The 18,814-nt window shown below is 41.7% G+C and overlaps 1 protein-coding gene and 1 long non-coding RNA gene across 5 annotated transcripts; one reads left to right on the forward strand and one right to left on the reverse strand.

Annotated features, from left to right (window-relative positions):
• Window positions 1-1,113: 1,113 nt before the first annotated feature.
• LOC124079928 (uncharacterized) lies at window positions 1,114-13,649 on the reverse strand. 4 transcript variants are annotated; one of them, XR_006847530.2, is made up of 4 exons: window positions 13,547-13,649; window positions 2,283-2,390; window positions 1,938-2,186; window positions 1,114-1,815 (listed from the first exon to the last, which is right to left on the reverse strand). It is a non-coding gene; the product is annotated as an uncharacterized LOC124079928 (long non-coding RNA). The 4 variants fall into 4 exon arrangements; XR_006847527.2 differs by lacking the exon at window positions 13,547-13,649 and adding an exon at window positions 13,041-13,467; XR_006847531.2 differs by lacking the exon at window positions 13,547-13,649 and adding an exon at window positions 13,041-13,455 and having other exon boundaries at window positions 1,114-1,230.
• A 183-nt stretch (window positions 13,650-13,832) lies between these two features.
• On the forward strand, window positions 13,833-17,909 carry Txnip (thioredoxin interacting protein). The gene is made up of 8 exons (XM_046425779.2): window positions 13,833-14,417; window positions 14,880-14,952; window positions 15,090-15,237; window positions 15,346-15,448; window positions 15,591-15,847; window positions 15,952-16,108; window positions 16,211-16,362; window positions 16,496-17,909. The coding sequence occupies exons 1-8, from the start codon at window positions 14,168-14,170 to the stop codon at window positions 16,529-16,531; spliced, it is 1,176 nt and encodes a 391-aa protein (XP_046281735.1). The 5' UTR covers window positions 13,833-14,167; the 3' UTR covers window positions 16,532-17,909.
• Window positions 17,910-18,814: the final 905 nt, after the last annotated feature.

An 18,814-nucleotide genomic window follows, 5' to 3' on the forward strand; every position in this document is an offset into this window, starting at 1 on the left:
GGTCCTCTTTCATCTGGGGCCTGCCCTCAGGGATCTAAGCATGTATTCATCACTATCCTCCCCATCTTCTCTCAGTCCCATCTGCCTGACAATACTTCCCTGAACACTTACCCATTGTTTACCAGACAAGTGTCCTAACAAGTTTGCTATTTCCATTTTCCTATGCAATTCCTCATCCCCTACTTATCCTTCTCTAAGGACCTCAGCCATTCCCTTAAAGCACAGATTCTGTGTTTTCTGAAATAACCTTTAGCAAATCTAGAAAACAGTCTGTTCTAATGGAAGAAAATGGGGAAGAGGGAGTACTCTATTCTGGGCTGACCCTTAATTTAGGAATGATATACACATTTTAATGCAAAACTTATTTCAAAGAACTTCTTGTATTGGAGCTCTTAATTCAAGAGTAACTTTATCCCTCAGGTATGGGAATTTCAAGTGAATTTTAAAAAATGTCATAGTCAACTGGTGAATGAGATTTTTTCATGGCACTTGTTGTGTAACACTCATCCTTCACTGAGACTTAAGCATTAGCCCGCTAATGAAGTATTTTAAAACAGCGCAAAAAAAGCACATGAAAAGATGTTCAACATCAGTAGTCACTAGGGAAATGCAAATCCAATAAAAACTATAATGAAAAAACATTGTAAACTTAAAAATTACAATTAAAAAACTGACAATATCACATGTTGGCAAGATGTACAGCTTTCACACACTAGGTGGGAATGTAAAATGGCACAAGCACTTCGTAAAAGAGATTGGCAGATTGGCAGTTATTTTCAAAAGGTAAGTGGAAATTTACCATACGATCTAGACATTCCACTCCTGGGTTTTGACTCAGAAATAATGATAATGTGTGTCTGCACAAAAACTTGTACACAAATGTCCATAATAATTTTATATGTAATAACCAAAACCTGGAAACACCCCTAATGTTCATGATCAAGTGAAGAATACACCAATTGTGATAAATCTGTACAATAGAATACTTGGCAATAAAATATAATAAACTCCTGACACACACAACAACATGGATGAATCTCAAAGTAATAACACAGTGAAAGAAACCATGTAGTATTCTGTTTCTATTACTCTAGTGAGATACAAGAGACTAGATAACTTCGTAAAGAAAAGAGGTTTATTTAACACAATTTTGAAGGTTCAAGGGTCTGGCACCTGCATTGGCTTGGTTCTGGTGAGGAACTTGTGGCAGAGGGCATCACAATGCTGAGACTGCAATATGAGAGGGCAAGATCATATGGAGAGACATAGGAAGCCAGAGAGAGATTCCAGGTTAGTCTCTCTTAGAGTGATTTGCTCTGATTAAACTAACTCAGGTCTCAGGAAAACTACTTTAATCCCTCTTGAGGCAAAGCCCCAATAACCTAAAGACATTCCACAAGGACCTACCTCTACAAAGTCCCACTGTTTCACCACTGCCATACTAAGGACCCAAGCCTCCAATATATGAACTCTTGGGGACAAGCCACATCCAAACCATACAGCAAAGCCAAACCAAAACAGAGAACATGCTGTATGTTTCTATATATATAAAATCACATAAAATCCAAATTGATCAATAGGTGTTTGAAAATGAATGGAGGCTCACAGGACCTGCAGCTGGGATGGACGCTGCAGGGAAGGATGACTACAGTCACGGTAGGGAGAACAAGCCCCGTTCCCAGCTGCCATTCAAGGATGATCACTGGGGGTCAAGTTGCCATGCTTATGACAGAAAGGTGCCCCAGGTCTGCAGGTACTTCCAGCGGGGCTTCTGCTTCCATGGAGACCAAAGCAGCTGTCAGCACCTGAGGCCACCTAATCCCCCAGAATAGGATCGCTGCCATTCAGAACCACACATCACCCCACCAGAGCCCCAGCTGGAAGGCTCTGCATTTCAGAGCCACCCCATCACCCCCAGGGGCTCCAAGTCCACCTACCTGCCTTCCATGGTTATGGCTGTAGGTTGGGCCTGGGCTGGGACCTGCTGGGACATGGAGCCTGGTCTGCAGGAGGTTAGTGGCAGTTCCAGGAAGCCCATCTCTATCATCTGCTGATGGGCATCACAGCCACTTCCAGTAATCTCAGCCACAGTCTGACTTTGTCTGGGAGCTGACAGCCTTACTTCAGAGCCTGAGCCTTGAGGAGTGGCAGAGAAAGCAGGGCAGTTGGGATGTGGTGTGTGGCATCTGCATGGATAAAGTATGGGACAAGCCAGAAGCTCAGCTGGTGTTTGGCATCCTGCTCAGCTGTACCCATGCTCACTGCCTGGGCTGCCTACGTACCTGGCAGAAGAACCTTCAGGACTTCCCACTAGATGTCATCAAGTCAGTATCATACAGGGCATGTCCCCAGGGCCAAGTCCATTCCAGCTACATGGTTCCCCACAAGCTCTGGGGTGGGGAGAATCAAGAAGGAGCAGCTCAATAGAAATTTCAAGGCTCAGAACAGCCAGATCGTCTGTCGGTTCTTCATGGGGGAGGGGGGGAGGTGAGTGGCCTCTGCCCTTTCAAATCTGACTGCATCTATCTGTACCAGCTTCCAATGAACCCAAGCCTCTGGTCCTCTTTGACCTAACAGTGTTCAACTGGTTTCTGGGAGTGAGGTACTAGGCCCAGCATTATTCTTAGGGGACACCAAGCCAGAGGAGGATGTGCTTTTCTTTACAGATTATGCCCTGACTCTGGCCCTCTGGGGTTCAGAACTCCTGCTAGATCTCAATAGTTCTTACCATGGCTTTCTGCACCTGGATCAGCTTGTGGAGCTGGGATGAAGAAAATGGGTAGTAGTTCTTTCCCCTGTGGGGTTTGATGATGAGCAAAAGTAGCAAGTGCTTCACCCCTGTGAACTGCAGCAGTGACACAACTAGGGGACACAGGAATGGGGGACAGTTTCTGGGCTGAGGAAGGATTCTCATCTGCTTGCCAGTGTCTTGGTTTTAAACTTTGTTCTTTTTTTTTTTTTTTTTAAGAGAGAGAGAGAGAATTTTTTAGTATTTATTTTTTATTTTTTTAGTTTTCGGCGGACACAACATCTTTGTTTGTATGTGGTGCTGAGAATCGAACCCGGGCCGCACGCCAGGCGAGCGCACTACCGCTTGAGCCACATCCCCAGCCCTTTTTTTTTTTTTTTTTTTTTTTGGTACTGGGAATTGAACTCCAGGGTACTCAATCACTGAGCCATGTCCCCAACCCTATTTTGTATTTTTTATTGAGAGACAGGGTCTCCCTGAAATGATTTAGCACCTCACTTTTGCTGAGGCTGACTTTGAAATTGTGATCCTCCTGCCTCAGCCTCCTGAGCTGCTGGGATTATAGGCATGCACCACCGCACCCAGCTTAACTTTGCTCTTTCATAGGATTTTGGAAGAAAACTAATAAAATGCACCTAAGTTATAAAGAAGAAGAAGGGGGGGTGGTGAGAAAATGAATGGAAGGCAAAAGGAACTTTGGGGAGGGACAGAAATGTTTATTATCTTGATTGTGGCAGTCATTTCACGGATAACCAATGAAATTATACCCTTTAAATATGTATAATCTATCATATATCAAGTATATGAAAATAAAAATGTAATTTTTAAAAAACGGTAGCCCACCTTTCCTTATTCCTTTGGTGGATCAGACAGAAGGCTTAGAAAAGAAATATCTGAACACAGACTTTCTTTCTAGGAAAACAGAGTACAATGATAAGGCAAGGGGAAGAAAGAGAATATTCAATTATTTTTATATTCTCCTCTCTAGTCCTAACATAAGGTCCATATCCCTTTCTCCAGAATGTCATTTAGAAGGTCAGAAACCATGATATTTACCAGTTAAAACACCAACCCTGTGACTTTTGTTTTGGGTACCAGGGACTGAACCCAGAGGTGCTTAAGCACTACTGAGCCACATCCCCAACCCCTTTTTTTTTTATTTGAGACAGGGCCTCTCTAAGTTGCTTCAGGCCTTGCTAAATTGCTGAGGCTGGCTTTGAACTTGCCATCCTCCTCCTACCTCAGCCTTCCAGGTCTATGGGATTACAGGCCTTATCTACTTCCCCCAAAGGCTAACTATGTGACTCTTAATTCTGATTTTTCTACTTCATCAATAGTCAGCAGGTGGCGCTGGTTACTAAAAGTTATTTAGTAGAGCATTGGGACAAGCCTCCAGGAGAAGGATAATTAATTTCTTAAGATTATTTGAGGGCTGGGGTTGAGCACTTGCCTAGCATGTGTGAGGCACTGGGTTTGATCCCCAGCACCACATAAAAATAAATAATGATATTGTGTCCATCTACAAATTAAAAAATATTAAAAAAAGATTATTTGATACGTTGGCCATTTGAGAGAAAGTATTAATAGGCATTTGATAGAATTGGTGCATAGTAAACTAAATTAATTATTATAACTTCATAAAAAACAAAGGGCTGTTCAAGACATGAAACAATCAAAATTCACTACTTGACATCATAACGAATATTATTTACATAGTGAAAATAATACTGGCCTAACAAAAACTATGATATAACTCCATTGGGAAGATGAGATAAGGTCAGTGGTAGAACAGTTGCCTGGCATGTAAGAGGCCCTGGACTTGACCCCTAGGATTACCAAAAAAAAAAAAAAAAGAATTAAAGAAAAAAACAAATGTTAAAATTTCAGTCTATAATCAAAATATGGTAGATATGTCCAATATTCCTAAATTTTTTTTTTAAAGAGGATGGCATAGGTCCGCAATCCCAACTACTCAGGAGTTGAGGCACGAAAATCCCAAGTTCCACACCAGCCTAGACAATTTAGCAAGGCCCTAAGGCACCTAGCAAGACCCTGTTTCAAAAAAAAAAAAGAAAGAAAGAAAACTTTTTACTTTGAAATATGAAGCAAACACCATATGAAAAAGCTGAAAGAGAGGTTACTTCTCTGTAAGGCACCTCAATCAAATCACTAACCATCATTCTCAAATTCAAATAAAATGTCTGAACAAGGGGAAAAAGCTGAACAAACTAGAAGAGAACCTCAGTAGAAGGGTTTGAGAACTGCATTGTTTTGTATAAACACTTAACACTGTATAATTTTTTATTACTTTATATTATTTTGATTAAAAAGGGGGTGAGGCATTTCTACCTTGGTCTGAACTTTTTAATGTTTTTGTTTGTTCGTTTGTTTAAGTGCTGGGGATCAAACTCAGGGCCTCCCACAACTGCTCTACCACTGAGTGGCATCCCTGATCCTCCCCTAAACTTCTTAAACTTATGTCTACCTCCACCATTTCTCAGATCAACCAAACACCTCCCCCCCCAACTCCACCCTGCTCTTCATACTTTCATGGCAAGTTCCTTCCCTCATTTCTTCTTAAGGAAACAGAGATAATATCCATGGCCCAGCAATTACAATTCTAAAAACCAGTGCCAGAAAACTACCAGAACTAAGGAAGAGGAAAAAGGCAGAACATTAGAAAATAAAAGGGGTTTCTCAATTTTTTTGCCTAAGTCCAAACCAAATTATTCACCATCTGCACAACAATTAGTAGGAAGGAATACATTACATATGTTTCCTGAGATAAAACTGGTTATAAATGGAGGGTGGGCTTTGAGAAAGCGAAAGAGAAATCAGGAAGGATAACTAGATTCTGCTTCTACCATCAAAGCTATTGTGGAATCATTCTCTGCTATTGGCTCATGGAATGATTTCCCCAACCCCAACCCCAATCCAAAATGGGAAATGAACTCAGGGGTAAGCAAGTGCTCTCCCACTGAGCTACATCCCTGAATCCCCAGCCCTCTTCTTTTTTCTTTTTCTTTCTTTCTTTTTTTTAATAACAAGCATGAATTTACTGAAGGGACAGGAAAAGGGAAAGGGGACACCCTCAAGGGAGAGAGTGGGTCTTCTCAGAAAGGAAAGGGACCTCCCCAGCCCTTTGTAAATTTTATTTTGAAACTGCTCTTGTTAAGGCATAAGACTAGACTAGAACCAACATTTTATATATATATTTTTCTAGCTATACATGGACATAATATCTTTGTTCATTTATTTTTATGTGGTGCTGAGGATCAAACCCAGTGCCTCACATGTGTGAGGCAAGCGCTCTGCCACTGAGCCACAACTCCAGCCCCAGAACAAATGTCTTTAATAGCAAGGGTTTCGTGTGGTTTGTCTTTGATATAGAACTTCTATTCCTACTGTTAAGTAACTATTTATCTATCTATCTATCTATCTATATATATATATATTTTTTTTTAATTAGGTTAATAAGTCTCTCCATCCTGCCCTCCCACCTCAACTCACTCCAGCCCAAAACTGAAAGGCTCTTTGCTAAAACTACAGCCTCCGAAACAGAAAGTTTCTGTCATGGTTTTATTTTCTCTTTATGGGGCAATGTACTGCCCTCTATCTATCACAACCAAGCCTATAGCCTGGGGTGAATACCAACAGGATTGGAGAGAAAACCACAATCAGGATGAGCAAGGGGGTAGGCTATATAACTAACACATTAGCTGGTCAAACTAAAAATAATTTTATTGATTAATTTTGACATTTCTTTAGAATTTTTGAAGCCCCTAAATTATGCCAGGTCATAAGACAAAGATCCTATCTTTGAAGAGTTCAGTTTAATGTGAAGAAACAGGTAAACACATCACTACAAGACAAAATGATCAATATCAATGATAAACAGAAGTGTGTACAACATGCTGTCAGAATACAAAGAAGGTGGGAATTATATGTGCTTGAAGAAATCACAGAAAGCTTTACAAAAGAGAGGATCCCCCCATCCCCACGAGAATCAGAAATGCACTAGTGGAAAGATCTTTGAACCATAAGTCAGATAGGATTTTGTTCAAGCTGCGTGAGTCACTTAAGCATTTGCACTTCTTTCTGCAAACTATCTTGGTCCCTTAGTGAGAATCAAATATTTGTGAAATTGCTTTATAACTGAGAAAAAGAGAGTAAACAAAGAAAGTACTGTAGATTGTTATTCTGGATTTTTTTAAAATAGAAAGCTGTTTTAATATATAGTTTCTTTCTCTCAGTTATGAGTACTATATTTCCTTCATCAGTATCTTCTTATAATTAAGAATCATCTATACCAGTCTTCAGAAAAGCTTGTGTGTTTGAGAAAATTCTTGGACAAAGGATCTTGACAGTACATTAAACCACCCACTGAGTGGCAGGGCTGAGCCAACTGGATTCCTAAACTGATGGAGAAAGAATTTCTCAGAAAAGGGGAAGTTGGGCTGAGTACGCAATGTCCCTCACACTTATAAACATCAACACAGTCCAATTTCCCTTTGTAGAAAAACAAACCATCTTCTCTTACTGCCCCTTAACTCTGATACATAATTGGGCAATTGGCTTTGAAGAGAACTGGTTATACATGTTACCGTATAGTAGAAGGAACTGAAACTGGGGTTTAAAGCCCAACACTGACACAAAACAATTCTAGGTTCTGAGTTAGTGACATACTGTACTCCAAAGACATCTATTAATTTAATGTATATTTACTCTGTGAAATGTACTTTAATAGGTGCTAGAACACAAAAATAAAAAAGGACATAGCTCCTACTCTCTAGGAATTCATTGTCTAGAAAGAAAAGGCAACTTATATGTAAGTGCTATATGAGAAATATAAATAACATGCTATGAAATATTCAAAAAAGATTGAATCAGCCAGACACTGTGGTACACACCTATAATGCCACTTACTCAGGAAGCTGAGACCAGAGTATCACAAGTTCATGCCATTAGACAACATGGATTGGACCTGAGTAACTTAGTGAGACCCTGGCTCAAAATTAAAAATTAAAGGGGGGGGGGGGGGGCGGAGGTCGTGGCTCAGTGGTAGAATGCTTGCCTAGCACGTGTGGGGCCCTGGTCCATCCTCAGCACCATATAAAAATAAATAAACAAAAGTATTTGTCCATCTACAACTAAAAAAAAAAAAGATTTGATGGAGGAAAAGTCATTTGGCTATCTTCAGAAGCAGGTATAGGGTTTCTAAAAGCAGAGCTGTGGAAGGAAGGGCAGGTATTCCAGGAAGAGAGAAAAGAATAAGCAAAGACACAAGGGCAGAGAAGGATATATTAGGGGAATACTCAGTACTCAGGTTTGGCTGAGGTATAGGGTACATACATGAGGAAGTAGTAGAAAATGAGGCTGGAAATTTTGGTTGAGGTCATTTTGTGAAGGCTTTAAGTGCCAGGTTGAAGCATTTGAATAGGATTCAGTAAGTAAGGGATTTTGTGGTATCACAGGAGCAGACAGGAATAAAATTGTGTTAGACTAATCTAGGTAGAATCTATAGATTATAACAGAAAGATTAGTCAAAAGCTATTAAGGTAACCTAGAGGTGGGCACAGTGGTACATGCCTATAATCCCAACAGTCTGGGAGGCTGAGGCAAGAGGATCACAAGTTCAAAGCCAACCTCAGCAATTTAGTGAGGTCCTAAGCAACTCAGACCTTGTCTCAAAATAAAAAATTAAATTAATAAAAAGGGCTGGGGATGTGGCTCAGTGGTTGAGAGCTCCTGGGTTAAATTCTTGGTATCAAAAAGAAAACAAAAGATAATCTAAGCAAAAGTAATAAAAAGTAGTGGTTGTGGAATAAGAAACACGAGATAGATCCTAGAAAGACCTCCTCTACAAGAAATTGGGGGCTGGGGATGTGGCTCAAGCGATAGGGCACTCAGCTGGCATGTACGGCCCAGGTTCAATCCTCAGCACCACATACAAACAAAGATGTGTGTACGCCGAAAAATAAAAAATAAATATTAAAAAAAATTCTCTCTCTCTCTCTCTCTCTTAAAAAAAAAAGAAAGAAATTGGCAGTTGATTGGGTGGGCAAATATCAAAGAGGATGCAATCAAAGGCAATTTCTGGATTTTAACTTGATGACTAGGGGAATTCTATTTTTTTTTCTTAAAGGAAAAGAAATGAGTTTGAGGACAGGGGAAATATTTGTGAATTAATTACTGGACACATTGAATTTGAGATGCTAGCTGGAACTTTGGAAACAGGCTATAGTACATATTTTAATGTTATTTATACACAGTGATGGGTAAAATGAAGAGTAAAACTTAAAAAAAAAGAAAAGGGGAGGGCTAAGGAGAAGCCCTTGAGAAAAGCTAGGAGGAGGAGGACGAGGTGAAGGAGGGAGAGGAAGGAGGAAGAGTAGAAGAGGAAGGAGAAAACTGCTAGCACAGAAGGAAAGCATGAAGTACAAAAGCAAAGATGTCTGTCTAAATTTTTAAAAGATGGTAGTTTTCAAATTATACAGGAGTAAAAGAGAACAAGGCAAAAAAAAAAAAAAAAAAAAAAACTCCAAAGTTTGGAGAAAACATTTTAGGGGTAACAGAAGCCAGAGTATAAAAAATAAGTTTAGTCAACAGAGAAAGCTGGTATAGGTTATTCTCGTAGAAATTTGACAATAGTTGACACCATCTCATATGCCTGTAATCCCAGCCTCTGAAGCTGAGGCAGGAGGTGCCCAAGTTCAAAGCTAGCCTCAGTAACTTAGCAAGAACTTTTCTCAAAATAAAAAACAGACTCTTCTGAAGATATAGATCTGTGGAAAGCAACCCTGAATTCAACCATTGTCCCCTGCCCCACACAACCCAAAAGAACCTCAATTAAATCTGAAATGTGGACTTCCAAATGAGGTATTTTTAATACAATAGACCTGCATTACTAGTCCTAATTTCAGTTACCCACCAACAACCATGCTGTGGTCTGAAATAAGTACAGTCACTGGTCAATAGTAGCCTAATGCTGTGGTTATTGTGCCTCTGTCATTCACCCCCCTTCTTCTCAATCATTTAAGCATTGTATCATCTCATCATTACAAGAATGGTGAGTGCCAGCACCATAAGGTATTTTGAAACAGAGAAATATCACTTTCATGTAACTTTTGTCACAGTATATTATCATTCTAATTGTTCTATGTATGATTATTGTTAATCTCTTACTTTACCTAATTTTTTTATTAAACTTTATCATAGGTATGTATAAGAAAAAACAATATATATGGGGTTCAGTATGATCTAGTTTGGCATCCACTTGGGTACTGGAATATATTCCCCCTGAATAAGGGGGACTACTATAATTAAAGATAAATTTAAACATCAAAGAGCACTCACAAGGCATCCTAGAGACAAGAATTCTAGTACTAAGAATCCAGGCTGGCATGGTGGTACACACCTGTAATCCCAATCGCTTAGGAGGCTGAGGCAGGAGGATCTCAAGTTCAAAGCCAGCCTTAGCAACACGGAGGTGCTAAGCAACTCACTGAGATACTGTCTCTAAATAAAATACAAAATAGGACTGGAGATGTGGCTCAGTGGTAAAGTGCCCCCGAGTCTAATCCCTGGTACTCAAAAAATAAAAATAAAAAAAATCAATCCTGGGTTTGAAGAGTAGCTCCACCAGATGCTAGCTGTATCCTAAAACAAGTTACTTAACCAAAATAAGGGAAATGATTTTAAAAACAAAAACAATCTACTAAAATCCCCATTCTCTGAGTCTTGCCCTGAATCCTTTATAAAACCATATGAAGATCAAACAAGATACTACATGTCAAACCACTGAGAGCCAGGACAACACATTAAAAAGAACATAGATGAGGTTGGGGTTGTAGCTCAGTGGTGGAGCACTTGCCTAGCATGTGTGAGATACTGGATTCAATTCTCAGCACTGCATAAAATAAAGATCCATCGACAACTAAAAAAATATTTAAAAAAAAAAAAAAAGGAACATAGAACATACTTTAACTGAACAGACCTGGGTTCAAGATCTTACTCTACTTACAAAATCTGTGACCCCAGGCAAATTACTTCACCATTCTGAGCCTGAATAAATTTATACGGAGTCACAGGGTTATTGTGAGAGTTAAATGAAATAACCTAACCTTAAATATTTTCTGGAACAAAATGATAAATAATTTATAAATAATATTGACATAGATAAAGAACTGGGTTCTTTATTGGTGCTCAAAAATGACAATTACTTAAAGTCACTTTTAACTCTAAGATGCTGTACAATTATTAGTGTATTCTTATTTATCTATGATTTGGGGCCATATACACAGTTATAATTTTCAATCCCACATTCTCATTCAAAACTTACTTGAAAGTGTGTAAGGGTAAAGAAAAGTTTAGGAGTGGAGGTGACAGAAGTGATTAAAAGGACAAAGGAAGGGATTTCTTTTGCTTTGGGAACTCAGTCTTTAGAGTCCTAAATGTTTGTCAGGCCAGAGGTTAAAGAGAAGAGAAGGCAATCACGGCTTTGTTTCTATCTGCCAACAGGCACTATCCTCCCTGAAAACTTTGGCTCTGTCATCTACAGTAAAGCCAACGAATGACAGTCACCACTTAGTTCCCTATTGGCACTGGGATAAAGAGGGTGAGGAAGGGGCAGGTAAAATATGACCTAACTTTAAAAACTATGGACTGAGCCCTACTTTTCTGTTCCTCCTGGGTCTGTCCTTTTCTTCAAACTCTAGTGTTCGTACCCTGTCTTTAAGATAGGAATTTACAAGATATTTTTCTTTGACTCAAAAACTGAAAACGAAGAATTAGGAGACAGATTTCTATCAGAATACCAGGTTATAAGGTGAAAGGTTATAAACAACTATATCCAGTAGGCCTCTATTTCAGAACATGCCTTGGCTACAGGCCTGGTAGGCAGGCAGCTGCTGCTGCCAAAGATAAACAGTTTTTTGGCATCCAAGGAAACCCAGGCATAACACAGAGCAAACAAGTGGTCTACACTGAGCTCCATAAAATGGGAACATAAGAAAAAACTAGGACCCAAAGTAGAAACTTAGGAGAGAACTGTTAAAGGATTTTTAGAAACTCAAAAATTCACTACTTCATAGATGTCCCCAAATAAATAAACATCAGGTTTTTTTCCCCTTTTAAGATGTCTCAATCAAAACCACTCTAATCTATTACTAGCTACCTTCCCTCCAAAGTTACATAGTAGTGTATACCTGTAATCCCAGCAATTTAGGAAGCTGAGGCAGGAGGATCCTAAATGCAAGGACAGCCTGGGCAATTTAATGAGACCCTGTCTCAAAATGGAAAATAAAAAGGGCTGGAGATATAGTTCAGTAGAAGACAGCCCCTGAATTTAATCCCCAATATCTATATAAATAAACAAATAAAATCACTTTAGTGAGAGCCCTACCTTTCCTGCTCATAATAATCAATATTGTTTATCAACTGAAAATACCTCAAGCCTTGCTGGTTAACTGTCTAGAACAAGGTGCCACCACCAACCCATACCATGGGTCAACATATTCCTGGAATTGGGTGCTGCATGTGTTTTCCAACAGATTCTGAGCTTGCTTAATATTAGGGTTGAGTTGTAACTTGTGAGCCTTAGGCTATCAACCCTGGTAGGGTGTATGAGGAAGGAAGAGGGATTCTTAATAGCAATGAATAGCCTTTTTTTTTCCGCTGAGAAGGTAGAACTTTTAAGTACTTTTTATTTACGTCACCATCTCAAGTGTAGGGACAGCAAAAGGAATGGGGTAATAACCTCCTGACGACCCAGTACAGATAAGGAAAGAATCTAGGAATTAAAGCCAAGTGAGTTAGAGCCAGTGTGGCTGTACACACCTGCAATCCCAATTACTCGGGAGGCTGAGACAGCCGAATCACAAGGTTAAAGCCCGTGTGGGCAACTTGGCCTTGATACCCTGACTCAAAACAAAACAAAAACAAAAACGTCGGGGTTGGGGATGTAGCCCCATGGTAAACACTTTCCCTACCCCCATTTCAGTCCCTAGTAGCTGAAAGCTAGAACACAAAATTGCTGAGGTGGGCATGGGCCTCAGCAGCAACGTGTTCAGCCTTCATGCGCCGAAGCCCTGGGTTCCACCCCAGCACTGTGAAAAGGAAAGGGGGAAAGAGCGAGGGAGAGGAGAAAGGGGGATTCGGACCGGTTTCCTTACTACATTTAGGAAACATTCTCGGCAGTCAGCTCCTAGGGCACCAGCGTCAGCAGTTGCTTGGGTGAAGCCCACTCAGGAGCAGGGTCCCTTTCGGCTCGAACAGTGCTCTGTGACCCTACCTGCTCTTTCCTGTGGGGGTTCGGATCAGCTTGGGGGGCGGGGGCGGGCGTGGGGAGACTGTCCCTTCACACAGGTGTACGGCGTGTTTCCCAGGAGACCTCAGTGACCACCAGGAGAAGCAACCTGAAGGCTGAGAGGGCGGGACACGCGCACACTGGCCACCGCACACTCGCCGTAGCGGGCGGGGAAGGGGAGGAAGGCAGGGGGACAGAGGCACGGGCGAGGCTTCCTTGCCCTCATGAAACCCCTTCTCTTTCCTTCCTGGAGAAGCAGGAGGGAGGCCCTGGGCCAAGCGGGGGACACCGTGTCCCCGACTTCTCAGGCAGACGCGGGGACAACAGGATGTGGGCGCTCCTGGCCGTTTCCGTCCCTCGGTTCTGGGGGGGGGGGGCGGAGGGGCTCAGGTGCGGCAGGCCTCCTGGGGACCGGCCTCCCCGTGCTCCGGGAGCCAGGGTGGGCGAGCCGGGCACCAGCGGCCGCCTCTCACAGGCACACTCTCCTTTACCTGGAGAAACAGGAACAGCGCCCCGAGCCCCGGCGCCCCGAGGGCCGCGCGGCTCCTGAGCCGGCTTCCCCCGCCCCCGCGGGCGGCGCACTCGCCCCACCACCGCTCCCCCCGCAGCAGCACACCGTGTCCACGCGCCGCCGGGCTTGGCTGATTGGCCGAGCTCCCGGTAAACAAGGAGCAGGCAGCCAATGGGAGGGCTGTGCACGAGGGCAGCACGAGCCTCCGGGCTCGCGCTCGCGTGGCCCCGCGGGCTCGCGCCCCTATATAAAGCCGTTTCCGGCTCGGGCGGCGAACTCTCTTCTGCGTTCCCAGTGGGCTCGCTTCAGCCTCCTGCCGCGCTCGGGAGCTCCTCCTCGGCCGCTGGAGGAAAGGAAGGAAGGAGTTGGCACTGCCAGCAACTTGAAAATTTTAGGCACCTTTTCGAGAACTTAAAAATCCCTTTGTGGGCTTCTTTAAATTTTGTTTTTAAAGCCCAACCTGCTAAGGACACCCCCATTCCTTAGGAAGACTGAAGTTTCCTGTAAAGTGCCCTATTGGATTTAGGGTCTTCTGTTTTTTTTTTTTTTTTTTCTTCCCTCTTCCCTTCGTTTTTGACACTTGAGCCAACTCAGCCCAATCATGGTGATGTTCAAGAAGATCAAGTCTTTTGAAGTGCTCTTTAACGACCCTGAAAAAGTGTACGGCAGTGGGGAGAAGGTGACTGGCCGGGTGACGGTGGAAGTGTGTGAAGTGACTCGAGTCAAAGCCGTCCGGATCCTGGCTTGCGGAGTGGCAAAAGTCCTCTGGATGCAGGGATCCCAGCAATGCAAACAGACCTTGGACTACCTCCGCTACGAAGACACACTTCTCTTGGAAGACCAGCCCACAGGTAGATGGCCCAGTTCTTTGTTGGAGGGTGAAAGCTGATTAGAGATTGCAAAGGAATTCATATTAAAATTTTTAAGTTGCTCAGTTTGAGTGGTTTGAATTAAGTATTGCTTTTTCTGTTTAAGTTTCAATTTGCAAACGTGTTCCTACCCTCCAAAAGGGGTGATCTGTACAATCTCTTACGTGTTGGGTCCTAAAGATGATCTTGAGGGATCTGAATACATAGATTGTTCATTCTTTGATTCCTGGGGTAACCATCCTGGGTGAGCCTTTCAGCACTGCAGAGCTTTGCAACTTTCTTTGCAAGAAAATGCATCAGAATCTTTCACTTAAGATTGTAAGGGATGAAAATGGGGGTGTTTAAAATATCCTTGCATGCTGCCCAAGCATTCCTCATCACACAAACGCTTTTTAAGTGTAACAAGAAACCTAATGGAACTTTGCTTTCTTTCTCTTTCTTCAGGTGAGAATGAGATGGTGATCATGAGACCTGGGAACAAATATGAGTACAAATTCGGCTTTGAGCTTCCTCAAGGGTAGGTATCAGTTAAATGCATTTTGGACTCTCCATGTCTTAAAAAAAAAAAAAAAAAAAAAAAAAATCTTGTGATCACTTACTGTTCTTGGAGAGCATTTTAAAATTGTTTCCTTTTTTTGTTTTGTTTTGACATAGGCCTCTGGGGACATCTTTCAAAGGAAAATATGGTTGTGTAGACTACTGGGTGAAGGCTTTTCTTGATCGCCCCAGCCAGCCAACTCAAGAGACGAAGAAAAACTTTGAAGTGATGGATCTAGTGGATGTCAATACCCCTGATTTAATGGTGAGGTTCATTTTTAATATTCTATTCTCCTTGGTCACAGGATGGTAAATTAGGTATCTTAGGCATTACATTGAACCACTTCAAAACACTTTTTCCCTTTGTACATAGGCACCCGTATCTGCTAAAAAGGAGAAAAAAGTTTCCTGCATGTTCATTCCTGATGGGCGAGTGTCTGTTTCTGCTCGAATTGACAGAAAAGGATTCTGTGAAGGTAAAAACCTAATTTTAAAATGGTGGACAAATATAACAAGAAATATGGGTTTGGGTCTGAGAACTTGGGATGGGGCAAAGGAGGAGATATCATTAACTGAACTGAGTATCAATTAATATGTTTTTGTCTTTTTCATTGCTAGGTGATGACATTTCCATCCATGCTGACTTTGAGAATACTTGTTCCCGCATTGTAGTCCCCAAAGCGGCCATTGTGGCCCGCCACACTTACCTTGCTAATGGCCAGACCAAGGTGCTGACTCAGAAGTTGTCATCGGTCAGAGGCAATCATATTATCTCAGGAGCATGTGCATCATGGCGTGGCAAGAGCCTTCGGGTGCAAAAGATCAGGCCATCCATCCTGGGCTGCAACATCCTTCGAGTTGAATATTTCTTACTGGTGAGTGGGTCGGGGGTAGCTCTGCCACGGTAATTGCTCATCTGTCACAACAGTGGTGTTCTCTCCAGACTTCTCATCTAACATACTGTCATCTTTCTTTCTAGATCTATGTTAGTGTACCAGGCTCCAAGAAAGTCATCCTTGACCTACCCCTGGTAATCGGCAGCAGGTCAGGTCTAAGCAGCAGGACATCGAGCATGGCCAGCCAAACCAGCTCTGAAATGAGTTGGGTTGATTTAAACATCCCTGATACCCCAGAAGGTGAGCCAGACCTGATGTCTTTTCTTCCCTCTGGCCTTGTAAGTTTGTGATGATATGGCATTTCTTGGCTAGGCTTCTTATTCCCCTATTTTCTCTTTATAGCTCCTCCTTGCTACATGGATATCATTCCTGAAGATCACAGATTGGAGAGCCCTACAACTCCTCTGCTAGATGATGTAGATGGCTCTCAAGACAGCCCTATCTTTATGTATGCTCCTGAGTTCCAGTTCATGCCACCACCCACATACACTGAGGTGAGAATTGTCATTTTTACTGTTAACATTTGTCCTAAGCCTTCCATAGGAAGTTGACTTGGAGAGATTGCTAAATAGATTCTTGCTCTAGTTCTTACCCAAATTAAAATAGTCTCTTCTTTCTTCCTCTCAGGTGGATCCTTGCATCCTCAACAACAATGTGCAGTGAGCATGTGGGAGAAAAGAAGCAGCGGGACCTACTTGTTTCTTTCCACCTCTCTTCCTGGACTCTCACTTTTTTAGAGACTAAATAGTCTCCACAGTGAGGTGTGGATCCACCCCAGCCTCTGACTCCCCAAAGTAGGAGGTGATCAGCAGGCAATCTTCAGGCCTCAAATGGTGCAAACTCGTCCTCCACCAGCGCCAATGTTGTGATATGGGAGTGTTTGCTAGATGGGTCTGGAAAAATTCAGGCCCATCCGATTTTTCAGATCTCCTTGAAAACTGAGGCATTTTCAGTAGTTTTGAGTTTCGAGATAGAAATGGCCTTATGGTATGGTCTTCCCAAGGTTTATCGAAGGGAGTTACAGATTTATAACAACTTCAAATCTTGAACTGCTGTTCCACATGGAACCAGAGCCAATTTAGCACACTAGGAAAAGGGAAACCATGGCCAAAACTTGGGGAAAAGAAAGTTCTTAAAACTGGTATTCTCTGTTTTGTACCCTTATAAACGAAAAACTCTCCAGGGCTGAATTGGTTTGGGTTTCAGAGAGGTGCTTCCTCCCCATGAATTATAGGAAAACTGCTTTGAGGTGTCTTTGCTTAAAATGAACTTTAACTTTGCTTAAAGCAGTAGTAACTGTGCCCCACCAAAGGTCTTAAAAGCCATTGTTAGAGCCTGTTGCACTGGTGTTCTCCTGTTGAAATGTATTCATGCAGGAGAATCTGTTTTTCTTTTTATACGACTCCTTGGAATTGATTCTGAGGTGATGTTCTTAGCACTTTAGTTCCTGTCAGGTTTTGTTTTTGTTTGTTTTCTCTCTCTCTCTCAAATGTAAGCTACTGGTCTACTATGTCTTTAGGGGTAAGCATAATAACACACTCAAAAAAAGTGTTAGTATTATTACTTTTGAGACTTTGTCCCAGTGTTTGGAATTACGTGATTCTGACACTCTAATTGTATGAATGAGTTGCTGCTCTCGGCCTTGCTCACTGTGACTAAACTTGGAGGGACTCTGCATCTAGAAGCCTCAGGACTGTGATCAGAGTCTCCTAACACTGCCATGAGAGGCTCTGGCAAGTCCTTCCGCCCAGCCTTAGGAGGAAGGGAAGTCAGCCCCTCTCACTGCAGCCACTAGCACTTGGCCAGTCACCCTCAGCCACAGCACTTTGTCCAGCTGTCCTGTGTCAGAGCACTGAGCTCCACCCTCTTCTGAGAATTACTGCAGCCAGAAACTATGTGGGCTAAAGGTGATTTCAGTTTTTTGTATTTTAATTGTGTATCTTTTTGTATGATAAAAACTATATTTTGTACTTAACCAGATATATTTTCACCCCAGAGGGGGTATTCTTTGTTTAAAAAAAAAATAAAGTTTTTAATTGCAGTTTTTTTCTTGTCTCTTGTCTGTTGAGGTGGCATTGGAAAGTTGTTAGAAACAAGGTATTCCTAAAGAAACTTCTCTTCCTCACAATTCATACTACTAAAAACATCGTGGAAAGAACACTCCCTATTCTAAAAAACAGAGTACAGGTAGGAGGGAAGCAGGAAGGGATTTGAGCTAGTTTAGTCTGTTTTCCAATTCACTAAAGAATTGCAGTGGAATCTTCTAGTTATCTAGGCTAGTTTTTCACATCCATAGGTAACCATAAAATTCCTCCACTTTTGGAGTACATGAATTTTAAACAGAGAGGGGATTTGAAAGGGAAGGGATGAGGTTCGCTTTTTCATAATTTACTTTGCATGACAGAAGTTCTTCCCAGTATAAATGTAGTTTACATGCTCATAAAGAAGAACCTTTATTCAGAACTTGAGAGTTTAAGACCTATGAGTATCACACTCTTTGGAAGCAGCTTTTTTTTTTTTTTTTTAAATTTCTAGTTGCTAGCACAGTTCTTATCCAAGCACATACTCATAACTCAGAAAGTGTTTGCTAAATTTTAACCCCACCCTTAGAATGTTTCAGTAATCCCTATTTATTTCACATATTTTTAATAATAGATTAAATTTCACCACTAATTGAAATGATTTTTATTATTCTCAAAGGAGTAACAGGTGAGAAACTGAGATGGCAGAGGTCAATACACAGTACTTTCTGATTTTTTGGTTCATTTAAATCTTAAGACAGATTCATTTTTTAAATGTTTTTTTAGTTATTTATACACAGCCCCAGATTCAGTCTTGGTCCATACTTGGGGGTTGGCTTTTCTTTGGATCTCCACACACCAATTCCAAAGAGGTTCCTAGAAGTTCTGTATTAAAATCAGGGGCTGGGTTGTGGCGTTCAATCCT

This window comes from Marmota monax, unplaced genomic scaffold (genome assembly GCF_021218885.2).
Source record: "Marmota monax isolate L192 unplaced genomic scaffold, Marmota_monax_Labrador192_F-V1.1 WCK01_AAM20220418_F8-fsc00320, whole genome shotgun sequence".
NCBI classification, from domain to species: Eukaryota; Metazoa; Chordata; class Mammalia; order Rodentia; family Sciuridae; genus Marmota; species Marmota monax.

Bases quoted from the DNA above. Each gene is read 5' to 3' on its own strand.
- Txnip (XM_046425779.2), top strand. From the start codon at position 14,168: ATGGTGATGTTCAAGAAGATCAAGTCTTTTGAAGTGCTCTTTAACGAC. The intron at 15,848-15,951 runs GTGAGTGGGTCG...CTTTCTTTCTAG, and splicing joins GAGTTGAATATTTCTTACTG to ATCTATGTTAGTGTACCAGG. The intron at 16,363-16,495 runs GTGAGAATTGTC...TCTTCCTCTCAG, and splicing joins CACCACCCACATACACTGAG to GTGGATCCTTGCATCCTCAA.